The following is a 23,109-nucleotide window of genomic DNA, read 5'->3' as shown; positions in this document are numbered from 1 at the left end:
AGGGACATAGGTAGGGTGAACCGCAAGGTGCTTTTCCCCTTAATGGAGGGATCAATAAACAGGGGACATAGAATTAAGATACGGGGCAGAAGGTTTAGAGGAGATATGAGGGAAAACCTTTTCACCCGGTGGGTGATGGGAATCTGGAACTCACTGGCTGAAAGAGTGGTAGAGGCGGAAACTTTTAAGTATTTAAATAAGCACTAGAAACACCATAGCATACAAGGCAATGGGTCAACAGCTGGGAAATGGGATTAGAGTCGATAGGGGTTGAATGGTTGGTGTGCACAGAATGGGCCAAAGGGTCTCTTTCCGTGCAGTAAAAAATTATATGACTATATGGCTCTAAGTCTCTGGTCATAGAGTTGAAAAACTTCCCGCAATTGGTGTTCTGGTCTCACACTCTCTTCTTAACTAATGGAATGACACTGACAACTTTACATTCTCAAGACTGAAAAATTGGAATTAATCAGCAATACTCTCCCGATTTATTTTAATACCTTAATAATAATAATAAAAATCTTTATTGTCACAAGTTAGGCTTACTGTGAAAAGTACACAGAGGGAGAATTCAGAATGTCCAAATTACTAGCACGTCTTTCGGGGCTAGTGGGAGAAAACCAGAGGAAACCCACGCAGACACAGGGAGAACGTGCAGACTCTGCACAGGCAGTGACGCAGCTGGGACCCTGGCACTGTGAAGCCACAGTGCTAACCACTGTGCTACCATGCTACCCTGGAATACATCTGATCCTGGAGATTTGTCTCTCTGAAGGTCCATTAGTATCTCCACTACCGATTTAAAAAAATAAACTATATGTGTCAACTGCTCTGCTAGACTTATTCCCATCAATTATGTGGGGAGGCAGTGATGTAGTGGTATTGTTACTGGACTAGTAATCCAGAGACCTGGGGTAATGCTCTGGGGACCCGAGTTCGAATCCAAGCGGGGTAGATGGTGAAATTTGAATTCAATAAAAAAGAAATTGGAATTAAAAGTCCAATGTCCACCATGAAAAAAATCTGGTTCCCATCTGGTTCACTAATATCCTTCAGGGAAGAAAATCTGTTATGCTTACCCATGTGACTCCCGACCCAGCAAATGTGGTCGACTCTTAAAATACCCTCAGGGATAGGCCTAAGTGCTGGCCCAGCAAGTGATGCCCATATCCCATAAACGAATAACGAAATTATGCTCACTACAAGAAAGAAATCTTAAGGATTTGGAAATGTAAGCAACTCTTCATACTGAACAACTCATAAGATTCTTCCCACTTCTTGAGAGCAAATGGGAATGGGCATTAATGCTAGCCTAGCCCGCACCACGTGAAAGGATAAATAAAACGATCGATTTTTACTTTATGATTTTTGACATTATGAATATTTCTAATTAGCAAGAATAATTCTACTTCTGACAGTAAGTACCCACCGCCCAAGTTGCACAGATATCCACATCGTCCAGAAGAATCTTTCCATCCGCGTCCTCAGGAAACAAGTCCTTTTCACTTGGCTGCAAGAAGCAACAACAACTTGTATTTATATAGTGCCTCCACCACAGCAAAGCCACCCAAGGTGCTTAAACAAGACGGTGATGAATTTTAAAATGTTGACCCCGAGGTAGATAAGGTGATACCAGACATAGATGACAAAAAAAGCTTGGAACTAGAGGCAGGCTTTAAGAAGCTCATAAAGAAAGGGAGAAATGGTTAACATGGAGAAGAAAGGTCACAGTCTAAAGTCATTTCACTCAATGTTGAGTTTGAAGGCTGCAACGTACCTAGGTGCTGTTCCTCCAGTTTGCATCAGGTGTGGATGGAGCATTACAACATATTAACCCCTTTTTTATATCTCATATATTTTGTCTCAATGCAAAACACTCCTTTCCCCCTTTTCTGCACCACACACCTGGTTGTCTATCTCTTGTTCTTAAGATTGCAGATATGAGGAAACATTGAATAGGCTGGGGTTGATTCCCTTGGAAGAGGAGGCCAAGGGGAGATTAGATTGTGATATACAAAATTTTGCAGAGCCTGAATCGAGTGGATGGGAAGGGCCTATTTACTTCAGCGGAGAGATCAGTGATTAGGTGGTATAGATTTAAAGTGATTCGTGGAAGGACTGGGGGGAGATGAGGAATGTTTTGTTCACCCAGAGGTCCAGGACTCACTGTCAGAAAAGGTTGGTAGATGCAGAAAACCCTCAACTCATTTAAGAAGTATCTGGATTTGCACCTCGACTGCTGTAACCTGCATGGCTATAGACCAAATGCTGGAAAGTGGGAGTAGGCTGGGTGGCTTGTTTAATTGGTCAATGCAGATTAGATGGACAGAATGGCCTCTTTCTGTGCATCTAAGTTTCAATGTGGGACTTGATGCTGTGTTTGTGAATTATATTGTCATGGATAAGGTGCAAATGAGGAATAGAAGGGGGGCAAGGATAGGACACCAGGAATAGTGATGCAGAAGCAAGAAGAGGAACCATTGCGGGTGACTCTCTGACTGTTATTAGATAGATCTGAGTAAGTATAAACTCACCTAGCCAGACCACGGTAGATGGGCGATGTAGGACGATGGTGTTGTCTGCTAGCGCTGTTGGGGAGGGTTTAAACTAATGTGGCAGGGGGGTAGAAACCAATGCAAGAATTCAGAGGATAGTAAAGAGGAGATAGAAACAAAAGCTAGTAAGGAGAAAAATAGAAGGCAGAGAAACAAATTGAACTGCCTATTATGGCAGGGGGGTGGGAACCAGAGCAGGTCAGCGGGAGAATTAACTGAGGGAGACTAAGGCCACTAAGATTACAAAGAACAAAACAGCACAGGAACAGGCATTTTGGCCCACCAAGCCTGCACCGACCATGGTACCTGCCTAAACTAAAACCGTCTGCACTTACGGAGTCCGTATCCTTCCATTCCCACCCTATTCAGTTCTCCCGGTGAGCCAGAGAAGACACAGCCAGAGTGCGGCACATCGAAGAGTAAGATTGGGAATTTGAAGCTAGGTGGGAATTGAATTGAAAAGAATTGGTAATTTTTAAATTTCAGGAATTTAATTTAATCTAGAAATTGTGCAGTGAAGTTTAACAAGGGGCTTCCCCACCCACTCACATAACTGATTGGCAGTTAACGGTCAGTCACCTTAGGCACTGATTGGAGCTACTTTGATCGAACATTAGCAGGTGGGGGGAGTCATCGCAGGCCAATTTAAATGAGCAATTTGAAATTCATTTCCAGTAATTTTTATCCCTGGTAAGCAGTTTTTTGTTTCATTTGTTTATTTTTTTTCTTTTGTTTTTTGGCAGTCATAGAACAAAGAACAAAGAACAAAGAAATGTACAGCACAGGAACAGGCCCTTCGGCCCTCCAAGCTCGTGCCGACCATGCTACCCGACTAAACTACAATCTTCTGCACTTCCTGGGTCCGTATCCCTCTATTCATGTATTTGTCAAGATGCCCCTTAAATGTCACTATCGTCCCTGCTTCCACCACCTCCTCCGGTAGCGAGTTCCAGGCACCCACTACCCTCTGCGTAAAAAACTTGCCTCGTACATCTACTCTAAACCTTACCCCTCTCACCTTAAACCTATGCCCCCTAGTAATTGACCCCTCTACCCCGGGGAAAAGCCTCTGATTACCCACTCTGTCTATGCCCCTCATAATTTTGTAGACCTCTATCAGGTCTCCCCTCAACCTCCTTCGTTCCAGTGAGAACAAACCGAGTTTATTCAACCGCTCCTCATAGCTAATGCCCTCCATACCAGGCAACATTCTGGTAAATCTCTTCTGCCCTCTCGAAAGCCTCCACATCCTTCTGGTAGTGTGGCGACCAGAATTGAACACTATACTCCAAGTGTGGCCTAACTAAGGTTCTATACAGCTGCAACATGACTTGCCAATTCTTATACTCAATGCCCCGGCCAATGAAGGCAAGCATGCCGTATGCCTTCTTGACTACCTTCTCCACCTGTGTTGCCCCTTTCAATGACCTGTGGACCTGTACTCCTAGATCTCTTTGACTTTCAATACTCTTGAGGGTTCTACCATTCACTGTATATTCCCTACCTGCATTAGACCTTCCAAAATGCATGACCTCACATTTGTCCGGATTAAACTCCATCTGCCATCTCTCCGCCCAAGTCTCCAAACAATCTAAATCCTGCTGTATCCTCTGACAGTCCTCATCGCTATTCGCAATTCCACCAACCTTTGTGTCGTCTGCAAACTTACTAATCAGACCAGTTACATTTTCCTCCAAATCATTTATATATACTACAAAGAGCAAAGGTCCCAGCACTGATCCCTATGGAACACCACTGGTCACAGTCCTCCAATTAGAAAAGCATCCTTCCATTGCTACTCTCTGCCTTCTATGACCTAGCCAGTTCTGTATCAACCTTGCCAGCTCACCCCTGATCCCGTGTGACTTCACCTTTTGTACTAGTCTACCATGAGGGACCTTGTCAAAGGCCTTACTGAAGTCCATATAGACAACATCCACTGCCCTACCTGCATCAATTATCTTAGTGACCTCCTCGAAAAACTCTATCAAGTTAGTGAGACACGACCTCCCCTTCACAAAACCATGCTGCCTCTCACTAATACGTCCATTTGCTTCCAAATGGGAGTAGATCCTGTCTCGAAGAATTCTCTCCAGTAATTTCCCTACCACTGAAGTAAGGCTCACCGGCCTGTAGTTCCCTGGATTATCCTTGCTACCCTTCTTAAACAGAGGAACAACATTGGCTATTCTCCAGTCCTCCGGGACATTCCCTGAAGACAGTGAGGATCCAAAGATTTCTGTCAAGGCCTCAGCAATTTCCTCTCCAGCCTCCTTCAGTATTCTGGGGTAGATCCCATCAGGCCCTGGGGACTTATCTACCTTAATATTTTTTAAGACACCCAACACCTCGTCTTTTTGGAATCTCAATGTGACCCAGGCTATCTACACACCCTTCTCCAGACTCAACATCTACCAATTCCTTCTCTTTGGTGAATACTGATGCAAAGTATTCATTTAGTACCTCGCCCATTTCCTCTGGCTCCACACATAGATTCCCTTGCCTATCCTTCAGTGGGCCAATCCTTTCCCTGGCTACCCTCTTGCTTTTTATGTACGTGTAAAAAGCCTTGGGATTTTCCTTAACCCTATTTGACAATGACTTTTCATGACCGCTTCTAGCCCTCCTGACTAGTTGCTTAAGTTCCTTCCTACTTTCCTCATATTCCACGCAGGCTTCGTCTGTTCCCAGCCTTTTAGCCCTGACAAATGCCTCCTTTTTCTTTTTGACAAGGCCTACATTATCTCTCGTTATCCAAGGTTCCCAGAAAATTGCCGTATTTATCCTTCTTCCTCACAGGAACATGCTGGTCCTGAATTCCTTTCAACTGACACGTGAAAGCCTCCCACATGTCAGATGTTGATTTGCCCTCAAACATCCACCCCCAATCTATGTTCTTCAGTTCCCGCCTAATATTGTTATAATTAGCCTTCCCCCAATTTAGCACATTCATCCTAGGACCACTCTTATCCTTGTCCACCAGTACTTTAAAACTTACTGAATTGTGGTCACTGTTACCGAAATTCTCCCCTACTGAAACATCTACCACCTGGCCGGGCTCATTCCCCAATACCAGGTCCAGTACCGCCCCTTCCCTAGTTGGACTGTCTACATATTGTTTTAAGAAGCCCTCCTGGATGCTCCTTACAAACTCCGCCCCGTCTAAGCCCCTGGCACTAAGTGTGTCCCAGTCAATATTGGGGAAGTTGAAGTCTCCCATCACCACAACCCTGTTGTTTTTACTCTTTTCCAAAATCTGTCTACCTATCTGCTCCTCTATCTCCCGCTGGCTGTCGGGAGGCCTGTAGTAAACCCCCAACATTGTGACTGCACCCGTCTTATTCCTGATCTCTACCCATATAGCCTCACTGCCCTCTGAGGTGTCCTCCCGCAGTACAGCTGCGATATTCTCCCGAACCAGTAGCGCAACTCCGCCTCCCCTTTTACATCCCCCTCTATCCCGCCTGAAACATCTAAATCCTGGAACGTTTAGCTGCCAATCCTGCCCTTCCCTCAACCAGGTCTCTGTAATGGCAACAACATCATAGTTCCAAGTACTAATCCAAGCTCTAAGTTCATCTGCCTTACCCGTAATACTTCTTGCATTAAAACATATGCACTTCAGGCCACCAGACCCGCTGTGTTCAGCAACTTCTCCCTGTCTGCTCTGCCTCAGAGCCCCACTGTCCCTATTCCCTAGTTCTCCCTCAATGCTCTCACCTTCTGACCTATTGCTCCCGTGCCCACCCCCACAGTTGATAAGATGTTTACTGTGTGTTTATAAAATGTTAACTGGATTCATAGAATAAACATTGTTTTGTTCAAAAATACTTAAGATCTCTGTTGCATAACATTTGGAAAGTGGGCCCTTGTGCTCCTCATAACCAAAATCTAGGTGAACTCCATGATATACTTTGGTGTTCTCTAAACCCTGGCCCATAACAGCATTGTAGTTGTATAAGTTAACCTAAGGTTTAAGATATGGCAGGAGATTCCAGATCACTGTCGTGCTCCTTGTGTCCGGGTGGGATAGTGGAGCTGAGTCCACAAAAGATCAGCCATGATTTCATTGAATAGCAGAACAGGCTCAAAGGGTCAGGTGGCCTACTCCTAGTTCTTATTTGTCTAGCTGTGCCTTACAGGCCGCTATCGTACTTGCTCCACCACCTTCCCAGGCAGCACATTCCATATTTGGACAGCACGGTAGCATTGTGGATAGCACAATTGCTTCACAGCTCCAGGGTCCCAGGTTCAATTCCGGCTTGGGTCACTGTCTGTACGGAGTCTGCACATCCTCCCTGTGTGTGCGTGGGTTTCCTCCGGGTGCTCCGGTTTCCTCCCACAATCCAAAGGTGTGCAGGTTAGGTGGATTGGCCATGATCAATTGACCTGAGTGTCCAAAATTGCCCTTAGTGTTGGGTGGGGTTACTGGGTTATGGGGATAGGGTGGAAGTGTTGACCTTGGGTAGGGTGCTCTTTCCAAGAGCCGGTTTAGACTCGACGAGCCGAATGGCCTCCTTCTGCACTGTAAATTTTATGATAATCTATGACATATTACCACTCTCAGTACATTACCTCACACTTGTCTGGATTAAACTCCATCTGCCATTTCTCCGCTCAAGACTCCAAACAGTTTTTATCTTGCTGTATCCTCTGAAAATCCTCTTCACTATCCGCAACTCCACCAATTTGTATGTCGTCTGCGAACTTACTAATCAGACCAACTACATTTTCTTCCAAATCATTTATAAACACCACGAACAACAAAGGCCCCAGATCTGATCCCTGTGGAACGCTGCTAGTCACAGCCTTCCATTCAGAAAAGCACCCTTCTACTGCTACCCTCGGTCTTCTGTGCCCAAGCTAGTTCTGTATCCAACTTGCCAGCTCTCCCCTGATCTCGTGTGACTTCATCTTTTGTACCAATCTACCATGAGATGCCTTGTTAAGAGGAAGAGCAGGCAAGGAGTGGTTGTTCAACGCAGCAGGGCTGGTGGGCTGAATTGCATTAGTTTCAATGTGTGGGGTATTTCAGGTAAGACAGATGAAAAATGGAAGATGGAGTTTAACCCTGATAAGTAGGACAAATTTGAATGCGGATTACAGGGTCAACAGCAGGGTTCTGAGGAATGTGGAGGAACAGAGAGATCTTGGGTTCATGTCCACAGATCTCTGAAGGTTGCCACTCAAGTGGATAGAGCCGTGAAGAAGGCCGATAGTGTGATAGCATTTATTCATGGGGAGCTTAAGAGCCATGGGGTTATGCTGCAACTGTACAGGACACTGGTGAGACCACATAAGAACTAGGAGCAGGAGTAGTCCATCTGGCCCCTCGAGTCTGCTCCGCTATTCAATTAGATCATGGCTGATCTTTTGTGGACTCAGCTCCACTTTCCGGCCCGAACACCATAACACTTAATCCCTTTATTCTTCAAAAAACTATCTTTATCTTAAAAACATTTAATGAAGGAGCCTCAACTGATTCACTGGGCAAGGAATTCCATAACTTCACAACCCTTTGGGTGAAGAAGTTCCTCCTAAACTCAGTCCTAAATCTACTTCCCCTTATTTTGAGGCTGTGCCCCCTAGTTCTGCTTTCACCTGCCTGCATCTATCTTATCTATGCCCTTCATAATTTTATATGTTTCTATAAGATCCCCCCCGCATCCTTCTAAATTCCAACAAGTACAGTCCCAGTCTACTCAACCTCTCCTCGTAATCCAACACCTACAGCTCTGGGATTAACCTAGTGAATCTCCTCTGCACACCCTCCAGTGCCAGTACATCCTTTCTCAGGTAAGGAGACCAAAACTGAACACAATACTCCAGCTGTGGCCTCACTAACACCTTATACAATTGCAGCATAACCTCCCTAGTCTTAAACTCCATCACTCTAGCAATGAAGGACAAAATTCCATTTGCCTTCTTAATCACCTGTTGCACCTGTAAACCACCTTTTTGCGACTCATGCACTAGCACACCCAGGTCTCTCTGCACAGCAGCATGTTTTAATATTTTATCATTTAACCCTTTTTTTGTTATTCCTACCAAAATGGATAACCTCACATTTGTCAACATTGTATTCTATCTGCCAGACCCTAGCAGATTGTGGGCCCACCACTGATCCCACTAGCTCCTGATTGCCAACCAGAGAAACACCCATTAATCCCCACTCTTTTCTTTCTATTAATTAACCAATCCTCTATCCATGCTACTACTTTACCCTTAATGACATGCATCGTTATCTTATGCAGCAATCTTTTGTGTGGCACCTTGTCAAAGGCTTTCTGGAAATCCAGATATACCACATCCATTGGCTCCCCGTTATCTACCGCACTGGTAATGTCCTCAAAAAATTCCGCTAAATTAGTTAGGCACGACCTGCCCTTTAAGAACCCATGCTGCGTCTGCCCAATGGGACAATTTCCATGCAGATGCCTCGCTATTTCTTCCTTGATGATAGATTCCAGCATCTTTCATACTACCGAAGTTTTGCACAGGGCTAAATCGCTGGCTTTGAAAGCAGACAAGGCAGGCCAGCAGCACGGTTCAATTCCCGTAACAGCCTCCCCGAACAGGCGGTGGAATGTGGCAACTAGGGGCTTTTCACCGTAACTTCGTTTGAAGCCTACTTGTGACAATAAGCGATTTTCATTACATTTCATTTCAAACTCACTGGCCTATAATTACCCGCTTTCTGCCTACCTCCTTTTTTAAACAGTGGTGTCACGTTTGCTAATTTCCAATCCGCCGGGACCACCCCAGAGTCTCGTGAATTTTGGTAAATTATCACGAGTTCATTTGCAATTTCCCTAGCCATCTCATTTAGCACTCTGGGATGCATTCCATTAGGGCCAGGAGACTAGTCTACCTTTAGCGCCATTAGCTTGCCTATCACTACCTCCTTAGTGATAACAATCACCTCAAGGTCCTCACTGTCGTGTTGGGTGTTCTGATGTAAACAATCCAACACGGCTGGAGATGGTGTAACTCAATTTTATTAACTACTGATTGTAACAACACACTGCTAACTTGGGTACGTGCATTACCAGCTAATCTGTGGACCCTGCCCTATCACTATCTGGGTGAGGCACTCAGCACATGGTGAATGTCTGAGTGGCAGGCTCTGAGCTCGGTGCTCTGAGCTGGCTGATGCTAGAATGAGCGGGAACTGTAGTGTCCCCTGTTTTTATAGTGCATGTGCTCTCACTGGTGATTGGCTGCGATGTTGTGTGTGTGCTGGTTGGTCCTACTGCATGTCCATCAGTGTGTGTGTGATTGCACCATGATATGCTGATCTAATATCATGACACTCACCTGGTCTAGCCTCATTTCTATCAGTCACTGGCATGTTATGTATGTCTTCCACTGTGAAGATCGACCCAAAAAACCTGTTCAGTTCCTCAGCCATTTCCTCATCTCCCATCTCATCCTCTAAAGGACCAATATTTACCTTAGCCACTCCTTTTTGTTTTATACATTTGCAGAAATTTTACTATCTGTTTTTATATTCTGAGCAAGTTTACTCTCATAATCTATCTTACTCTTCTTTATAGCTTTTTTAGTAGCTTTCTGTTGCCCCCTTGCACCCTAAAGATTTCCCAGTCCTCTAGTCTCCCACTAATCGTTGCCACTTTGTATGCTTTTTCCTTCAATTTGATACTCTCCCTTATTTCCTTAGATATCCACAGTCGATTTTCCCTCTTTCTACCGTCCTTCCTTTTTGTTGGTATAAACCTTTGCTGAGCACTGAAAAATCGCTTGGAAGGTTCTCCACTGTTTCACCATAAAGTCTTTGCTCCCAGTCTACCTTAGCTAGCTCTTCTATCATCCCATTGTAATCTCCTTTGTTTAAGCACAAAACACTAGTGCTTGATTTTACCTTCTCACCCTCCATCTGTATTTTAAATTCCAGCATGTTGTGTTCGCTCCTTCCGCGAGGATCCCCAACTATGAGATCATTAATCAATCCTGTCTCGTTACACAGGACCAGATCTAGGACCGCTTGTTCCCTCGTAGGTTCCATTACATACTGTTCTAGGAAACTATCACGGATATATTCTATAAACTCCTCCTCAAGGCTGCCTTAACCCACCTGGTTAAACCAATCGACATGTGGATTACAATCCCCCAGGATAACTGCTGTACCATTTCTACATGCACCAGTTATTTCTTTGTTTATTGCCTGCCCCACCATAATGTTACTATTTGGTGGCCTATAGACTACTCCTATCAGTGACTTTTTCACCTTATTATTCGTGATTTCCACCCAAATGGATTCAACCTTATCCTCCATAGCACCGATGTCATCCCTTCCTATCGCCCGGATGTCATCCTTAAGAACAACAAAGAACAAAGAAATGTACAGCACAGGAACAGGCCCTTCGGCCCTCCAAGCCCGTGCCGACCATACTGCCCGACTAAACTACAATCTTCTACACTTCCTGGGTCCGTATCCTTCTATTCCCATCCTATTCATATATTTGTCAAGATGCCCCTTAAATGTCCCTATCGTCCCTGCCTCCACTACCTCCTCCGGTAGTGAATTCCAGGCACCCACTACCCTCTGCGTAAAAAACTTGCCTCGTACATCTACTCTAAACTTTGCCCCTCTCACCTTAAACCTATGCCCCCTAGTAATTGACCCCTCTACCCTGGGGAAAAGCCTCTGACTATCCACTCTGTCTATGCCCCTCATAATTTTGTATACCTCTATCAGGTCGCCCCTCAACCTCCTTCGTTCCAGTGAGAACAAACCGAGTTTATTCAATCGCTCCTCATAGCTTATGCCCTCCATACCAGGCAACATTCTGGTAAATCTCTTCTGCACCCTCTCTAAAGCCTCCACATCCTTCTGGTAGTGTGGCGACCAGAATTGAACACTATACTCCAAGTGTGGCCTAACTAAGGTTCTATACAGCTGCAACATGACTTGCCAATTCTTATACTCAATGCCCCGGCCAATGAAGGCAAGCATGCCGTATGCCTTCTTGACTACCTTCTCCACCTGTGTAGCCCCTTTCAGTGATCTGTGGACCTGTACTCCTAGATCTCTTTGACTTTCAATACTCTTGAGGGTTCTACCATTCACTGTATATTCCCTACCTGCATTAGCCCTTCCAAAATGCATTACCTCACATTTGTCCAGGTTAAACTCCATCTGCCATCTCTCCGCCCAAGTCTCCAGACAATCTAAATCCTGCTGTATCCTCAGACAGTCCTCATCGCTATCCGCAATTCCACCAACCTTTGTGTCGTCTGCAAACTTACTAATCAGACCAGTTACATTTTCCTCCAAATCATTTATATATACTACAAAGAGCAAAGGTCCCAGCACTGATCCCTGTGGAACACCACTGGTCACAGCCCTCCAATTAGAAAAGCATCCCTCCATTGCTACCCTCTGCCTTCTATGGCCTAGCCAGTTCTGTATCCACCTTGCCAGTTCACCCCTGATCCCGTGTGACTTCACCTTTTGTACTAGTCTACCATGAGGGACCTTGTCAAAGGCCTTACTGAAGTCCATATAGACAACATCTACTGCCCTACCTGCATCAATCATCTTAGTGACCTCCTCGAAAAACTCGATCAAGTTAGTGAGACACGACCTCCCCTTCACAAAACCGTGCTGCCTCTCACTAATACGTCCATTTGCTTCCAAATGGGAGTAGATCCTGTCTCGAAGAATTCTCTCCAGTAATTTCCCTACCACTGAAGTAAGGCTCACCGGCCTGTAGTTCCCGGGATTATCCCTGCCACCCTTCTTAAACAGAGGAACAACATTGGCTATTCTACAGAGGAACAACATTGGCTATTCTACAGAGGAACAACATTGGCTATTCTGCAGAGGAACAACATTGGCTCATTAAATAACAGAGCTACACCACCTCCCTTACCATCCACTCTGTCCTTCCGTATAGTTTGATACCCTTGGATATTTAACTCCCAGTCGTGACCATCCTTTAACCATGTTTCAGTAATGGCCACTAAATAGTCATTCACGATGATTTGCGCCATCAACTCATTTACCTTATTCCGAATACTACGAGCATTCAGGTAAAGTTCAGTTATGTTGGCTTTTATACTTCGGTTTTGAATCTTAACACCTCGATCTGTAACCTCTCCTAAGTTCTATTTCCTCTTAACTTTTCTCCTAATTTTCCTTGTCGTTGAAACCATATCTTTATGTAACAACCTGCCGCGTCACTAACCATTAATATTTTTACTTCCCATTTTATGCCTTTTAGTATTACTGGGCCTATTCACTGAGCTCCCCTCAGTCACTGTACCTTGTACTGTCGCCCTTTTTGATTTTTGACTATGGCTTCTCTGCCTTACACTTTCCCCCTTACTGCCTTTTGTTTCTGTCCCCGTTCTACTACCTTCCGACTTCCTGCATTGGTTCCCATTCCCCCTGCCACATTAGTTTAAGTCCTCCCCAACAGCTCTAGCATTTGGAGTATTGTATGCAGTTCTGGTCACCTCACTATAGGAGGGATGTGGAAGCATTGGAAAAGGTGCAAAGGAGATTTACCAGGATGCTGCCTGGTTTGGAGGGTAGGTCTTATGAGGAAAGGTTGAGGGAGCTCGGGCTTTTCTCTTTGGAGCGAAGGAGGATGAGAGGTTTATAATGTGATGAGGGAGATAGAGTGGATGTTCAGAGACTCCTTGGGTGGATGTAGTTGTTACAAGGGGGCATAACTATAAGATTCAGGGTGGGAGATATAGGAGGAATGGACCGCGGTAGGTTCTTTACTCAGAGTGGTTAGGGGGTGGAATGGACTGCCTGCTGTGATAGTGGAGTCGGACACTTTAGGAACTTTCAAGCGGTTATTGGATAGGCACATGGAGCACACCAGACTGACAGGGAGTGGGATTACGTGATCTTGGTTTCGGACAAAGCTCGGCACAACATCAAGGGCCGAGGGGCCTGTTCTGTGCTGTTCTATTAGTACGTGGAATTATGGTGTTATTGCTATTACTGAAACGTGGTTGAAAGAGGGACAGGACAGAACTGGCAACTAAACATTCAAGCAGGTAGAAGAGGATGCAAAAGGAATGGGGGAGTTTCATTATTGCTGAAGGAGAATAGCAGAGATGTGCTGAGGGTGGACACCTTGAAGTGTTCAGGCAGCGAGGCAATCTGGGTAGATCGCAGGAATAGGAAGGGTGGTGTCACAATGTTGAGGGTTTACTACAGACCTAACAGCCAGCGGGAGATAGAGGAGCAGATATGCAGACAGATCTTGAAAAGATGCATAAACAATAGGTTGTTGTGGTGGGTGATTTTAACTTTACCTGTATTGACTGGGACACACTTAATGCTAGAGGCCTAGATGGAGCAGAATTTGTAAGGAGCATCCAGGAGGGTTCCTTGAAACAAAATGTTAATTTTTATAAATATATATTTATTTTTAGCCCAAATCGGGAAGGGTCCATATTAGACCTGGTGCTGGGGGATGAGCCTGGCCAGGTGATCGAGGTTTCAGTCGGAGATCATTTCGGGAACAGTGATCATAATTCTGTAAGTTTTCAGCTGCTTTTTCAGCTGCTTATGGGTAAGGACAAGAGTGGTCCTCAGGTGAAGGTGTTAAGACTGGGGGAAGGCTAATTACAACAACATTAGGCAGGATCTGGAGAGTGTTGACTGGGCGAGGCTGTTTGAGGGAAAATCAACATCCGGCATGTGGGAGGCCTTCAAATGTCCATTGATTAGAATTCAGGACAAGCATGTACATGTGAGGAGACGAAAGGTAAGGGTGGCAAATATAGGGAACCCTGGATAATGAGGAATATTATGAACCTTGTCAAAAAGAAAAAGGAAGCATTCATAAGGTCTAAAAGGCTTGGGTCAGATGAAGCCCTTGAAGAATATGAAAAATGTTGAGGTCGGAGTTAGGAAGGCCAAAAGGGGTCATGAAATGTCGTTGGCAAACAGGATTAAGGAAAATCGTAAGGTGTTTTATACATATCTAAAGAGCAAGGGGGTAGCCAGAGTGGAAGGTCTAATGCATGTAGGAATTACACTGCAATGGTAGAACACTTGTGAGCATTTACAGGCAGAGAGATCCGGGCATGCATGTCCACCGATCACTGAAATGTGCATGTGGTTAACGTGGTCAAGAAATCATATGGCAAGCTGGCCTTCATCGATCGGAGCATTGAATATACTTGGCAAGTCATGTTGCAGTTGTACAGGACCTTAGTTAGGCCTAATTTGGAATATTGTGCGCAATTCTGGTCACCACACTGCCAGAAGGATGGGGATGCTTTGGAGAGGGTACAGAAGCGGTTTGCTAGGATATTGCTTGGTATGGAGGACATTAGCTAGGAGGAGTCAGATAAATTTGGTCTGTTCTCATTGGAATGAAGGAGGTTGATAGAGGTCTACAAGATTGAGTGGCATGGACAGAGTGGATAGTCAGATGCTCTTTCCTAGGGTAGGAGAGTCAAGTACTAGGAGACATAGGTTTAAAGTACATTGGGAAAAAGTTTAGAACAGATGTGTGAGACAAGTTTTTTTTAATAAACACAAGAGGGTCGTAAATATATGGAACGCTCTGCCTGGAGAAGTGGTGAGAGCAGGTACGATAGCAGCATTTAAGGGCATCTAGACAAATATATGAATAGGATGGGAATGGAAGGATACGGACTCTGCAAGTGCACAGTGTTTTAGTTTAGGCAGGTACCATGGTTGGCGCAGGTTTGGAGGGCCGAAGGGCCTGTTCCTGTGCTGTGTTCTTTGCTCTTTGTTCTCATCACTTTGAATGTTACAAGCAGGTCAAGATGAAAAGGAATAATTTAACAACCATAAATACTGGCATTTGGGACTTTGTTATGGGCTGTTGTTTGATTGGAATAGGATCAAGGACACATGAGTGGGTCTCATAGACAAGACATGCTTGAAGACAGCAAGGGAGATGGCATAGAATCAACTGAAATTAAAAATGAAACGTCTGTCACTAATGATCCAGTTATCCCTGGTTCTATTAGAAAAACCACGTACTTCTTCAATGGTCTCCTAAATTCTACAATTCCAGTGATGTGTTGAGACACAAAGAGCATTAAAGATACATTTCCAATATCCAGTAAGTGCTCAGTTAAACGATGGCAGAAGTGGTACACAGCCTGAGTGCTTCTGGGAGAGTGACAGGGAGAGAATGACTGATATGGTGGCAACCTTCAAGTGATGTCTTCCAGAATCAGGGAAATTCTGGAAGACATGTCCAGCCATCTTTTTAGGGGGCAATGTGAAAATGAAAATAGCTTATTGTCACAAGTAGGCTTCAATGAAGTTACTGTGAAAAGCCCCCAGTCGCCACATTCCACCGCCTGTTCGGGGAGGCTGGTACGGAAATATGCAGCAGAGAGCTTGTGCAGACATCTTTATAGGGGGCAATATGCAGCAGGGCGTATGTGCAGCCATCTTTACTTTAGAGGGGCAATGTGCATATAGGGGCAATGTGCAACTACCATCTTTATTGATGGAAATATGCAGCAGGGATATGTGCACCCATTTTTATGATGATGATCTTTATTATTGTCACAAGAAGGCTTACATCAACACTGCAATGAAGTTACTGTGAAAACACCCTAGTCGCCACACTCCGACGCCTATTTGGGTACACGGAGGGTGAATTCAATGTCCAATTGACCTAACCAGCACGGCTTTCAGGACTTGGAGGAAACCAGAACACCCGGAGGAAACCCACACAGACACGGGAAGAACGCGCAGACTCCGCACAGTGACCCAAACGGGAATCGAACCCGGGACCCTGGAGCTGTGATGCAACAGTGCAAACCACCGTTCTACCGTGTCTTCTTTTATAGGGGGCAACATGCAGCAGGGAGCATGTGTGGGCCAGCAAGATGGGTGAGAAGGGCTTCACTGGGTTGTTAGCATTCAGGGGTACCCAACTACCCGGTATTTCTGGCATTATACTGTAACTCTTTTGTCCCACATCAGGTCTTTCTTTTTTAAAAAAAATATTTTATTCTCCTTTTTCACATTTTCTCCCAAATTTACACCCAACAATAAACAATAATCAGTAACAAATGCAATGTCAATCCCCATATCAATAACAACAATCACATCCTCCCACCAAACGTTAGCCCGCATGTTAATATAAACAAATAACAAAATGGAATCAGGAATCACCCATCGTCACCATTAACACACACAGCCCCCCTCCCCCCAACCACCCCCTAATGTTCAATGTAATCCAATTCACAAAAGTGCATAATGTGTAACGCCCATGAATTGTAGAACCCCTCCATCCTTCCCCTCAGTTCAAATTTGACCTTCTCGAGTCAAGAATTCTCCACCCCAACAGGATCTGCCTTCAGCGATCAATGAGGTGAAGGCTACAGCATCTGCCTCCGCACCAGTTTCCAACCCCGGCTGGTCCGACACCCCAAATATGGCCTCCAGAGGGCCCGGGTCCAGTTTCACGTCCACCACTTTTTGAGATTAACCTAAAAATCTCCTTCCAGTAATCCTTCAGCTTTGGACAGGACCAACATATGTACATGGTTTGCAGGCCACCGCCCGGCCACGTTCACATACATCTTCTACCCCTTCAAAGAATCGGCTCATTCTCGCCCTTGTAAGGTGTGCTCTATATACCATCTTCAGCTGTATCAGCCTCACGCACCTTGCGCACGAGCTGGAGGCGTTCACCCTCACACCAGAACCCCTCCTCCATACCCTCTCGCAACTCTTCCTCCCAATTTGCCTTGATCCCTTCCAGCAGTGCCTTCTCCTCTTCCAGAATAGCCCCGTAAACCACCGGCACTACGCCCTTCTCCAGTCCTCCGGTTTCAGACTAATTCAGCACAACATCATGGGCCGAAGGGCCTGTACTGTGCTGGGCCTGTACTGTTCTACACCTTCCTCCAATCCCCTTAAAATTATGTCCCCTCGTGACAGCCATTTCCACCTTCGGAAAGGTCTCTGGCTATCCACTCTATCACCTTGTACAGCTTTATCAAGTCACCTCTCTGCCTTCTTCGCTCCAGTGAGAAAAGCCCTAGCTCCCTCAACCTTTCTTCATACGATATGCCCTCCAGTCCAGGCAGCATCCTGGTAAATCTCCTCTGTACCCTCTCCAAAGCTTCCACATGCTTCCTCTAATGAGGCAACCAGAACTGGACACAATATTCGAAGTGTAGTCTAACTAGAGTTTTATAAAGCTGCAGCAAAACACAATGCCCCTGTTAATGAAAGCCAGCACACCATAGGCCTTCTTAACAGCCCTATCAACCTGGGTGGCAACTTTGAGAGATCTATGTACGTGAACCGCAAGATCCCTCTGTTCCTCCACACTTCCAAGAATCCTATATTTAAACCTGTATTTAGCATTCCAATTCGACCTTCCAAAATAAATCACTTCACATTTATCCAGGTTGAACCCCATCTGCCACTTCTCAGCCCAGCTCTGCATCCTGTCAATGTCCTGTTGTAACCTGCCACAGCCCTCGACACTATCTACAACTCCACAAAGCCATGCTGACATCTTTAATCAAACTATGTTTTTCCAAATAATCATAAATCCCATCTCTCTGAATTCTTTCCAATGTTTTGCTCGCCACAGACGCAAGACTGACTGGTCTGTAATTCCCAGGAATTTCCCTATTCCCTTTCTTGAACAGGAGAACAAAATTCGCCTCCCTCCCATCATCCGGTACTACTCCAGTGGAGAGTGAGGACGCAAACATCATCGCCAATGGCGTAACAATCTCCTCCCACACTTCCATAGTAACCTTGGGTATATCCCGTCAGGTCCAGGGGACTTATCTATCCTGATGCTTTTCAAAATTTCCAGCATCCTCCTTCTTAATATCAACCTGTTTAAGTCTATTAACCTGGTTCACGCTGTTCTCCTGAGCAACAAGGTCCCTCTCTCTAGTGAATACTGAAGCAAAATATTAATTTAGGGCCTCCCCTATCTCCTCAGACTCTAGGCGCAAGTTCCCTCCACTATCCCTGATTGGCCCAACTCTCATTCTTTTATTTCTCACTTAAGTGTAAAACGCCTTCGGGTTTCCCTAATCCTTCCCCCCAGGACTTTTTTATGCCCCCTTCTAGCTCTCCTCAGTCCATTCTGGAGTTATTTCCTGGCTACCTTGGAACCCTCCAGAGCCATGCCAGATCTTGTTTCCTCAACCTCACGTAAGCTTCCTTCTTCCTCTTGACTAGAAGCTCCACTTCTCTAGGCATCCAGGGCTCCTTCACCTTACCATTTACCATTCCTTCCTCGTCTCAGTGGGACAAAGCTATCCAGCACTCGCAGCAAGTGCTCCTTAAACAACCCCCACATTACTGTCGAGTAGTGAGGCCGTGGAATGCCCTACCTGCTACAGTAGTGAACTCGCCAACATTGAGGGCATTTAAAAGTTTATTGGATAAACATATGGATGATAATGGCATAGTGTAGGTTAGATGGCTTTTGTTTCGGTGCAACATCGTGGGCCGAAGGGCCTGTACTGCGCTGTATTGTTCTATGTTCTATGTTCTATTACTGTTGTGCATTTCCCCCCAAGAACAACTGTTCCCACTTCATGCACCTGTCTAATCGTAGTATAATTTCCCCTCTGTCAATTAAATACCTTCCCATACTTTCTGTTCCTATCCCTCTCCGTGACTCTAGTAAAGGTGAAGGAGTTGTGGTCACTGTCACCGAAATGCTTTCCCACCGAGACATCTGACACCTGGCCTGGTTCGTTGTTAACCACCAAATCCAACATGGCCTCCCCCCAAGTCAGCCTATCTACATATTGACTCAGGAATCCTTCCTGTACACACCTGAGAAAATCTGCTCCATCCAAACCATTTACAGTAAAGAGGTTCCAGTCAATATTAGCGAAGTGAAAGCCACCAGTGACACCAACTCTGCACCTTTCCGAGATCTCCCGCCCAATCTGTTCCTCCATCTCTCTGCTGCTATTCGGGGGTCTATAGAAAACGCCAATAAAGTTACTGCTCCTTTCTCGTTTCTGACTTCCACCCATACTAACTCAGTGGACAAACCCTCCTTGACTACCTCCTTTTCTGCAGATGTGATGCACTCCCAAATTAATAGTGCTACTTCCCCTCTCCCTCTCTATTCTTCTTAAAACATCTAAACCCCAGAACATCTAACAACCATTCCTGCCCCTGTGAAATCCATGTCTCCGTAATGGCCACAACATCATAGATCCAAGTACTGATCCATGCTTTAAGTTCATCTCCCTTATTCCTGACACTCCTTGCATTGAAACAGACGCACTTTATCCCATTCCACTGAGTGCAACTTTGCCCCATCAACTATCCTTCCTCACAGACTCGCTGCATACTATTTCTGCCTGTTCAACAGCTACTCTATCCTCTGATCCATAGCTCTGGTTTCCGTCCCCCTGCCAAACTAGTGTAAACCCTCACGAAGAGCTCTATCAAACCTCCCACCCAGGATATTGGTGCCCCTCTCGTTTAGGTGCAATCCTTCCTTCTTGTACAAGTCCCACCTTCCGCAGAAGGTATTCCAGTGAGCCACATATCTGAAGCCTTCCCCCCTGCACCAGCCCTGTAGCCATGTGTTCAGCTGCACTCGCTCTCTGTTCCTTGCCTCACTTAATGCGGCAGCGGTAGCAATCCTGAGATCACTACTCTGCTTGTCCTGCTCTTTAGCTTCCAACCTAACTCCCTAAAATCACTTTTTAAGATCCTCATCCCTTTTTGTTAGCTATGTCGTTGGAGCCTATGTGCACCACAACTTCTGGTTGCTCCCCCTCTCCGAGACATCCCGGACCCTGGAAGCAACATATCACCCCCTCTGCCTCCCGGATGATCCAAAGTCCATCCAGCTCCAGTTCCCTAACGTGGTCTCTGAGGAACTGGAGTTGGTTGCACTTCACGCAGGGGTAGTCAGTGGGGACACCAGTGGTGTCCCTCACCACTCACATCCTACAGGAGGAGCATGCAGCTGCCCTAGCCTCCATCCCTTCTGATCTGAATTCCCCAAAAGATTTGAAAGGAGAAAAAAAAATTAAACACCCGTTCAGCCCTTCGGGGCTGGTTTAGCACAGTGGGCTAAAGAGCTGGCTTGTAATGCAGATCAAGGCCAGCAAATATATAAAAAATATATACTGCTGCTACTCTCTCAAATGAACCCTCTAAACTTGGTGATTCAGCTGAAAGATACAAAGATAGCTTTCTGCCCCCAAAAAAAAAAAAACTCTTAACTTACAGAATGTAGCTGCCCTGTGAACCAACTGAAACTCTGCTCCCAGTCAGCTGCACTCTCTGTAAACTCCCGGCTCCCTTCACGCTCTGAGGAAATGTAGGAAATAAAATGAAAGGAGCTCCTTGCTCCCTCCTCACCGAACTCCCTGTCACCAAACTCTCACTATAGCACTCAAATGCACCCAAATTCAGCACTCTGTTAAGTCAGCACTGTGAGATGGCTCAACTTTATACTCAACTTGAGCCTCTGAAAACTAATCCAATTAACTAATTAACAAGCTGCAGCTGCAAGTAGAGCCTGAGTAAACTCTGTTTAAAGCTGGTTTAAAACTCACCTTCTTCTAACCCAAACAGCAACTTTAAGTTAATTTACTAAATAAAAGACTAGACTTTAGATAAAAAATGACCCCTTAATATCACAGTCACCAAACTCTCACTATAGCACTCAAATTCAGCATTCAGTGAAAACAAAAGTCAGCATCGTAAGCTGACTCACCTTTATACTGTCTGACTCAAGCCTCTGAAAACTGGCCTAATCCAATTAACTAATTAACAAGCTGCATTTTTCCTCGAAAATGGCTGCCAAATCCTAAACTGTGGTTTCCACAGAGGTGGAGTCGCTACTGGTGTAGTTAGAGAAGTATCACAATGGGGGACCCTCGCTAACCTTTTCATTCTAATACAAGAACTCTGAAGGTAGTTGTTGAACCTTAATCAAGGTCAGTAACCCAGCACGGTGTGAGGATCGTAACTGGAAATTCTCATCTGTTTGGTCAGTGCCAGACTAGGCTGTTCACTCTCTTGGCATAGGGAGCGCCACCTTTCACAGGGATACCCACTCATCCTTATTTTACCTTCAATCCCATAGGCCAGTGGATAACATACAGATCAACGTAGTCCAACTTCAGGTTTTTCAATGTTGCCTCAAGGCCTTTCCGGACCAGGGCAGGAGAAAGATAGGTCATCCATAGCTACAGTCAAAACACAACAAGGGTTGTTAGTTCAGTCACAAAACAATCTAACATAGCTGTGTCTAACAACATAGAAACATATGGCCTTTCGAGTCTGCTCTGCCATTCATTATGATCATGGCTGATCAAGTTCAATACCCTGATCCTGCCTTCCGCTCTTATCACTTGATCGCTTTAGCCCCAAGAGCTATACCTAATTCCTTCTTCAAATTAAATAAAAGTTTTGGCCGCAACGACTCTCTGTGGCAGTGAATTCCACAGATTCACCACTTTCTGGGTGAAGAAATTTCTCACCACCTCAGTCTTAAGGTTTACTCCTTATCCTCAAACTATGACCCCTAGTTCTGGACTCCCCCACCATTGGGAACATTCTTTCTGAATCTACCTTATCTACCCCCGTTAGAATTTTCTAAGTTTCTAGGAGATCCCCTCTCATTCTTCTGAACTCCAATGAATATAATCCTAACTGACTTGGGGTCTCCTCATATAACAGTCCCAAAATCCCAGAAATCAGCCAGGTAAACCTTCGCTGCACTCAGCTAAGGACACCAAAACTGCACGCAATACTCCAGGTGTTGCCTCACCAATGCCCTAAACACTTGCAGTAAAACATCTCTAGTCCTGCATTTAAATCCTCTTGCTATGAAGGCCAACATACCATTTGCCTTCTTTACTGTCTGCTGTACCTCAGCGCTTACTTTCAGCAACTGATGCACAAGAAAACCAAATTCACCAGAGTATCCAATGTCCCTTAATTTACACGAATTTAAAGAATAATCTGCCTTCTTATTTTTGCTACCAAAGTGGATAACCTCACATTTATCCACATTATACTGCATGTGCCGACTCACTTTGTCTGTTCAAATCGCACTGAAGCACCTCTGCATCCACTTCACATATCACCTCCCACCCAACTTTCTATCATCTGCAAATTTGGAGATAATACATATAGTTTTCCTCATCCAATATGTGAACAGTTGGGGTCCTAGCACAGATCCCTGCCCTACCCCACTAGTCACTGCCTGCCAATCAGAGAAAGACCTATTTATTCCAACATTTTGCTTCCTGTTTGCTAACCAGCTTTCTATCCATCGTGTTATGGGCCAGGGCTTAGAAATATAAAGTGTATTATGGAGTCACCTGACCTACAACCTTGATGTTGAATTTGGCTAGGATGAGCACAAAAGCTTTCGCCTCAGGTGTGATACATCAGACGCCCAGGACACTTTAATCAAAACAAGGTTTATTCTAAGAATATAGTTAACATATATAACTGTAAACCCACAGCAAGAATTGTATCAATAACAAACATAAAGACACCACACAGCTACAGTAATCTATGTATAACACTTAATGAATTCCC

General features: G+C 45.1%; 1 protein-coding gene across 1 annotated transcript in view; it reads right to left on the bottom strand.

The window, feature by feature from the left end:
- LOC140396084 (aldo-keto reductase family 1 member C1-like) overlaps nucleotides 1-21,743 on the bottom strand; it is a 78,077-nt gene extending 56,334 nt beyond the window's left edge. The window contains exons 1-2 of the mRNA XM_072484181.1: nucleotides 21,630-21,743; nucleotides 1,430-1,510 (exon numbers count right to left, since the gene is read on the bottom strand). Coding sequence (XP_072340282.1) covers nucleotides 1,430-1,510; nucleotides 21,630-21,740 — 192 coding nt within the window. The 5' untranslated portion in view covers nucleotides 21,741-21,743. The remainder of the gene's footprint in view (nucleotides 1-1,429; nucleotides 1,511-21,629) is intronic.
- Nucleotides 21,744-23,109: the final 1,366 nt, after the last annotated feature.

This window comes from Scyliorhinus torazame, chromosome 19 (genome assembly GCF_047496885.1).
Source record: "Scyliorhinus torazame isolate Kashiwa2021f chromosome 19, sScyTor2.1, whole genome shotgun sequence".
Classification (NCBI taxonomy): domain Eukaryota; kingdom Metazoa; phylum Chordata; class Chondrichthyes; order Carcharhiniformes; family Scyliorhinidae; genus Scyliorhinus; species Scyliorhinus torazame.
The sequence above is the reverse complement of the archived record's forward strand: the minus strand, read 5'-3'. Positions and strand labels throughout refer to the sequence as shown.